Here is a 7,556-nt window from a genome sequence, read left to right on the forward strand (position 1 = left end):
AACTGTTCTACATCCTAGGAAACGCCTCTACATCCTAGAAAATGCCTCTGCCGTAGACTTGTGGACGCTTGCTTCACCTTTCTTTCTTTTTTCCTTCTCTAGACCATCCAAGAACAAATAGATCGGCTGTTCAATGTTACTAGCACTACGCGCCATATAGAGTGAACAAGCTATAGACACATCAACAACTCGTAAAAGTACCAAACTTCAAAGCTATGCTTGGCTTTAGCACTCACCAAAGCAGGCGGAGTGACACGCTGATAATCAAGCTACCGGGTTCTCAGTTAGCTGCTCAATGGGCTAATTACAGCATCTGGCATGTCGACCTCCGCTGCGGTCGGCGATTGCAGGAGCTAATGATAGCCCGCTTGATGCGGTAGTCTGTGTTCCCCCATTTATACATGACATCATAGGGTAGGTTGCAAACTGTCAGTTTTACTTCCTTACATATTGAATGTGCTGAACGTATCTGAATCTGATATGGTAAAATCATCACACCTCCATTTCTCAAGTTGCTGGTTGAGATGCATCTCACTTGTCTCGCACTCGTCATCATCATCAACTTCTGTAGGCTTCCACTCATCAAGCAGACTGGAAAGTCGGTTCACACAGTGGCACATGTCGGGCCTCTGGTTTTGCTCTCGTGCTGTGCAATGCCTGGCAAGATCAGCTACCTCCAGCAGGCTCTTCCAAGCCTCAGCACCGAGTTCTAGTGTAGGATCCACAAACTTTCTGAACTTTTCTTTGTCAAGCATATTTCTTCGGAAGATTGTTACAAGATGTGTTTCGTCATCAGGTAATGAGTCATCAAGTACTTTCCTTCCAGTGATCATCTCCATTAGTATGACGCCATATGCATAAACGTCAACTTTTGTAGTTACTTTCCCTGTAGCTGTAAACATATAAATTGCATGCTCATCACTACTACATGAAAACGGAAGACAAGAACTGGGGGGGTGCAAAAAAGGAGGGAAAGTACATTCAGATATAGGACATCTGTACCAAAATAGATGACATTCAGACAGCGTGCAGTCAAATTACCTTTTGTCCACTAATCAATAAGAGATATTTAGGTTGGTTAGATAGAAACTATACCATGAGGTTACATGAAAAAATAATTTCATGACATGTTTTTACTTATTTTAAATTAATAACCCACCTGGTTTCTAGCAATCCAGGTGAAGACCAAAGAGGTTTTTACTATTTATCGTTCCATTTGTTATGGATGCAAACTTTCAAATCAAAAGGTTTTAGGCTTAGTGGAACTAAAAGTGAGTATATGAGGTGTGGTTTTAGTACTACTAGGCACGAGAAAAGGAAGGGGTTAGCCTTGATGGGCAAGTGGTACCTCAAAAGGACATCTTTCGATAATTGAGATCAATACTGCAGAAGGATAGAGATATCAATGAAGACGTGAGCCATCGAATCAAAGCCGGATGGATGAAGTGGTGCCAAGCTTTTGGCGTTCCCTATCACAAGAGAGTGCCACAAAAGCTAAAAGGCAGGTTCTATAGGATGGCCATTCGACCCGTAATGTTGTATGGCGCTGAATGTTGGCCGACTAAAAGGCAGCATGTTCATAAGTTAGGGATAGCGGAGATGCGCATGTTGAGGTGGATGTGTGACCACACAAGAAAGGATCGGGTCCAGAATGATGTATACGTGACAGAGTTTGGGTAACACCAATTGAAGAGAGGCTTGTCTAACATCGTCTGAGATGGTTTGGGCATATTCAGCGCAGACCCAAAAGCTCCAGTGCATAGCAGAGGGCTAAAGCATGTTGATAATGTCAAGAGAGGTCGGGGTAGACCAAACTTGACATGGAAGAAGTCCGTAAAGAGAGATCTCAAGGACTGGAATATCACCAAAGAACTAGTCATGGACATGGGTGCGTGAAAGTTAGCTATCTATGTGGTTGTTTGGATATGAAGTATTAGACGTGAGATCTTGGAAAACTGGTTTTTAGAGGATTTTTAGGAAAACCTGTTTTTGTTAGTTTTTTCTGTTAAGATCAGGCTATACAATACCTCGTTTGGATGGAAAAAGATAGGATAACACGTTTAGGCCTCCCGCTCCTCCCACAGGCATGACTCTCTCTGCTGATCACCTCATGCATGCTTCCAGCGTCCCCTTTCTCTGCATGCTGCATGCTGCATGACGAGGACGAGATTGTAGTATGCATACACCAGTACACTGGACGTAGTAGGAGCACAAAAATGGCTTCCATGTTGATGCTGCCCACAAGAACGAGCACGGGAGCATACGCCATGGTGCTGACCTGCTGGAAACCCTGCGAGGGTTGGACACGATGCCACGCAGCAGGCGGAAGCAGCAGCGGCAGCGACACCGGTGCACGGCAGGGTGGAGGCGTGGCCCAGCTGGGCACGGTGATGCCGAGCACGGGCATGGCGAACCAACTCTTGCAGTAGTTCGTTGTTGTCCACCGTCGCCTCGTCGATGCCAACAAGCTCAATCTTACCATTGCCATGGTGCCGGCGTTGGAACCGTGCCGCCGGTGCGGCCATTAGCATGTACGACGATGCCGGCGTTGGAACCGCGCCGCCGGCGCACGTGGCCACTAGCATGTACTACGAAGATGACGTGCGGAGCTCGGCGATGTTGGTCCATCGATCCAAATAGGTCGTACGTGGACGATACGACTCGAGTATACAGAGAACTCGTTTTTAGAAAAACGACTATGACTCGTTTTTCTAAAAGCTCATTTTTTTGGCTTGTAGAAAACTGGGTAGTACTTATCCATGGTTTAGTTAGATGATCCAAACATGGTTTTAGGCTTTTATAACTGAAATCGTGTTTATGCAAATCGGATTCTCTAGAATCTCACTATCCAAACAACCCCTATGTGACATGAGTTGAATTTGAGATTTTATGGGTTTCAGCTCTAGCCTACGCCAACTTGTTTGGGACTAAAGGCTTTGTGGTTGTTGTTGTTGTTGTTAGGGATACAGCTTGTATATATTGCATGGACCAAGGAGCGAATATATGCAACGGACCTACAAAGCAAGGAAATCTAGACCAATAGGAACACACACGTCAAATGATCAGTCTCCTCAAAAAGTTTCATAGTGAGCCATCGGCCATTCTTGCTATACTCCCCGCCATTGAGGATAGTCGTGTGGTGCTTGCGCCAGCCAAGGTTCTTCGGTCCAGCCTTCGCCGCCGAGTGAAGCATTTCCTTGTACAGTGGGTTGGGGTTTCTGAAGATGATGCAACATGGGAGGCGTTGGATGAGCTCATTGCTCGTTTTCCCTCGTTTCAGCTTGAGGACGGGCTGTTTGTGCAGTGAGTGAGAGATGTTATGCAGGGTACCACATATGGTTGGAGGGGCCCAGCCCTGGCTGCACCACCCCCTGGGTCCAGCCCAAAGTGACTAGGATTCCTTTACTGCTACAAGTTATTTATTAGGTTCAGATTCATATTAGGTACAGCGTCCGTATTAGAATCTGTTCCAGAGTCCAGATTGTATTCCTTGAGTTGGCTTATAAGCCAAGCTATTCCTCATATATATTGGGCTTCTCCCACAATCAATAAAGCATCAGCATTCAGTGTATTACTATCTATTTAGGCCTGAAGTAAATTAGAGTTTCTTCTATCTCCCTGACAGTAGTGAAAACTTATGCCCAGAACAAACTAACCTCTTCTAATTTGGAAGATAAGGAAATAGCCATACTTCTGACATATCCACTTCCAACTTGAGTTTGGTATTTCACTCAAAGAAAAAACACATATCTGACTATTAAGACACCTAGATTACAGTTCTAAGTGGTAAGGCGCCCTGTAGGAAGTGCCAAGCATTAGTTTCCAGTGCAAAGTAACAATCCTAATTCCATAATTACATGGTGCTGACTAGCAAAGAGAACAGAATGTTATTCGAACAAAAAACAAGCAGAGAGTGATGTCACTCCCGAAAAAGAGTAACATGTATGTGATACAAGAAACTTGTGCAAGACAAATACAGATTGGTACTTGAGAATGAAAGATAAGCAATGAGAAATGCACATACTAGCGTATTCAGGCGCAAGGTATCCAAATGTCCCTGCCACCCTTGTCATCATTGATTTGTCAGTGTCATTAGCAAGCTTGACCAACCCAAAGTCTGATACCTTGGCTCTTAAATCCTGGTCCAGCAGTATATTGGAAGGCTTCAGATCCCTATGGATGAAAGTCTCCTGTGCCAAGCCATGCAAATATTCTATCCCTCTCGCAACATCCAAAGCTATTGTCATTCTCTGTGTCCATGTAAGAGGAGTATAACCACTCCGCTGAAGATCACATAGGTGCTCACGCAATGTTCCATCAGACATATACTCATAGACCAGGAGCCTCTCGTAGCCATGGGTACAGTACCCAAGTAGTCCAACCAAGTGTCGATGCCTTACTTTCGTAAGCACATCAATCTCAGCCATGAACTCTTGCTGCCCTTTAGTCCCCATAGTGCCACTGTCACACCTCTTCACAGCAACCAACCTCCCATTGAGGTTCCCCTTGAAGACCACCCCAAACCCCCCTTTACCTAAAATAAAGTCCTCATTAAAGTTGTCTGTGGCCTTTAGCAGCACTTCAATAGGCAATTGCATTCCGTGGGACTCAAACAGATGAGTAATGTTTGCACTACCAGCACTCACCTGGCTGTAATCAGCTGGAACTGCAGTATTTCCATTGACACTCCAATTTGTTTCAACCACCTGAATTTTCATCATCTCAGATTCATCAGCAGACTCCTTTGATGAGACTGGCCTGAACTTCTCTGCATTCTTCTTCCTCAGATGATGTACAAAAAGCCCAACAATGATAACAAGAAGAACCACAGCTACAAGAATTCCAATAATCATGCCAGCATCCGACTTCCATTTCAGTGCACCTGCAGAAACACTCTGGGAACCACTATCTGATTTCCCAAACTGGTTTCCGTTGGCCAGTACCTTGACTGAAGGCTTAAACTTGGGCAGTTCACCATCGAGGCTATTATTTGAGACAATGAAAATTTTCAGGTTTGACATTGTCGTCAGAGTATCCGGTATCACCCCAGTGAGGTGATTATTTGAGAGATCTAGCTTTCCAACACTAGTCAGGTTTGCAATAGCCGGCGATATCGTCCCTGACAAACCACGATTGTGCAAATCAAAAATGCTAACATCCCCATTTGAGCATACAATACCAATCCAATTACCACATGGTGTGTTCCCATTCCACGTTTCCGCAAGTTCAGCTGGGTATCCAAACCCTGCGGCCACCGAAAGCAGAGTTGTAACCAGCGGATCACATGGCCCAGGCCTTGACTGACAGAACCTGCTCACGGTGTCAGCAGCGAGGTCTACATTTACACCACGAAAATCAGGCATCGGCCCCTGAAAAAGATTATTAGTCAGTGACACATTACGCAGTGTCTTGATCTCATAGAGTGAGGCTGGCACCACACCAGTAAGCCTATTGTCCCTGACATTGAACGCCTCTAGCTGTGAGTTGCTAAAATCCGGGATTGGGCCCGTGAATTTATTAGACTGGATCCACAGCAGCCTTAGGTTCTTCATTGCAGCAACAACAGCAATAGACCCTGACAGCTTCCCATCCGAAATCTGGTTGTTCAGCTGCAGACTCTCTAGGGCAATCAGCTCAGCCAGCCCGGCCGGGAGTCCACCAGTGAGGTTATTATATGACAGCCGCAGAGACCTCAACGATGAAAGGTTGGCGAGAACTGCCGGGAAGGCACCCGCGATGGAGGCATTGGAGGCGGAGAAGGTTTCGAGTAAGGAGGAGCCGACAATGGCGTCAGGGACGGACCACGGCTTGAGTGGCAGGTCCTCCAGGCTGAGGTATTGCAGGGAGGGCAGGTCTTTGAGGAAGTCACTTGGGAGGGAGGTAAACCCATTGCCGTCGAGCACAAGGCGGGTGAGGTCGGTGCAGCCGGCGAGCGATGGGAAGTCGCCGTGTAGTGCGTTGCCCTGGAGATGCAACTCCTTGAGCGCAGTGAGGGAGGACAGGGAGGTGGGCAGGGTCCCGGTGAGACCCATGTCCCCGAGGTCGATGGAGGTGACCCCGCCCGAGCCGCCGCGCTCGCAGGTGATGCCCTCGAAGACGCAGACGTCGCCGCCGGCGCCCCAGGACGAGGGCGGGCTGGACAACAACTTGGCGAGCCCAAAGATGACGTCCTCATCGGCAGATTTCGCGGCGGCGGCGAGGGAGGAGACGAGGAGGACGACGAGAAGGATGAGGTGCGAATCCCTCCCCATGGCGGGATGGATTGTATGGTATTTTTGGCGACGAGGTGCTCCGTCCGCGTGCTTCTGCTTTCCTCTCTCCTCTTCCCTTCCTCTCTCGCTCTCTACCTTAGATCTCTCTAGCAGTTATTTTTTTGGGGTGGCCTGCTCGACCACCGTTGGATCCGTCCGGTGTTCGCTGTTTATATTGCAATCGATGTATATATTTTTTCTACTCGCTGGCAGCGTTTGCACATGGAGTACTACCTCTGTCTTGGTCTATTGATCCATTTATATTTTGTGATAAAATTTGATTATAAATTTAACTGGAAAAGTTATATCGTTCGATTCGTATTTGAGTGTAGTTTACAATGATACTAATTTCTATGATATGCATTAACATTTTATTAATTAAATCCATGATTAAAATTTGACACAAAATAATAAGGGGGCGAATAAACCAGGACGGGGGTAGTATATTTTTCTCGCAGCACTACACTACTCTGATGCGGACATCATCCCCATGAACCCTACACCAACACATCAAGCATCACATGGACCTATGACAAAAGCTCGAGCACACGCCATTGAAACCGAGGTGAACTCACTCTTGCTTGAGATAGATATGAACATGAATGGAACTTGGTTACTATCTCACCAAAATATGCTATGTGTCATTAAGTACGAAGACCAACGCCATCAAGCAGCTAAGAGACACCCCAAAGGAGGAAGGGAAGCACCCCAAGGCCACGAGGAAGAAGAAGGAGCTCAAGAAGGTGAAGACTGCACCTCCCAGGTGACCCTGTGTAACACCCCGGATGTAACTTTCCATATTTGTAACTCCAACTCTTGCCATTTTCGGCCATGTGTTATGATATTCCCTTCGTGGTCGGGTTTTGTCTTTCGTTTTGCATTTTGTTCTTGTCATGCATCTCATATCATGTCATCATGTGCATTGCATTTGCATACGTGTTCGTCTCATGCATCCGAGCATTTTCCCCATTGTCCGTTTTGCAATCCGGCACTCCCATCTTGTCGTGGAACTGTCACGGCAGATGTCCTTGAGCTAGGACTTAGTCGTGGAGCCATCGCAGATAGGAAGCTTGAAGGGGTTAATGTGGGACAAGGAACACAAGGGTTTATACTGGTTCGGCCCCTTACGGTGAAGGTAAAAGCCTACGTCCAGTTTGAGGTGGTATTGATTAGGGTTACGATCACCAGGGAGCTAAACTGCTATGCCCGGCTCTCGATCAGATTGTTCTTGTTCCTAAACCGCTGCCGGGTCGTCCCTTTATATAGGGAGGCTGACGCCCAGCAGCTCTCAGAGTCCCGGCCGGC

General features: G+C 46.8%; 1 protein-coding gene across 2 annotated transcripts; it reads right to left on the bottom strand.

Moving 5' to 3' along the window:
* Positions 1-398: 398 nt before the first annotated feature.
* LOC123097406 (receptor protein kinase TMK1) lies at positions 399-6,393 on the bottom strand. 2 transcript variants are annotated; one of them, XM_044519121.1, is made up of 4 exons: positions 4,025-6,382; positions 3,657-3,730; positions 3,052-3,292; positions 399-892 (listed from the first exon to the last, which is right to left on the bottom strand). In XM_044519121.1, the coding sequence occupies exons 1-4, from the start codon at positions 6,249-6,251 to the stop codon at positions 444-446; spliced, it is 2,991 nt and encodes a 996-aa protein (XP_044375056.1). In that variant the 5' UTR covers positions 6,252-6,382; the 3' UTR covers positions 399-443. The 2 variants fall into 2 exon arrangements, with proteins under 2 accessions (XP_044375056.1, XP_044375055.1); XM_044519120.1 differs by lacking the exons at positions 3,052-3,292; positions 3,657-3,730 and having other exon boundaries at positions 4,025-6,393.
* Positions 6,394-7,556: the final 1,163 nt, after the last annotated feature.

Source organism: Triticum aestivum, chromosome 4D, assembly GCF_018294505.1.
Source record: "Triticum aestivum cultivar Chinese Spring chromosome 4D, IWGSC CS RefSeq v2.1, whole genome shotgun sequence".
In the NCBI taxonomy this organism is placed as follows: domain Eukaryota; kingdom Viridiplantae; phylum Streptophyta; class Magnoliopsida; order Poales; family Poaceae; genus Triticum; species Triticum aestivum.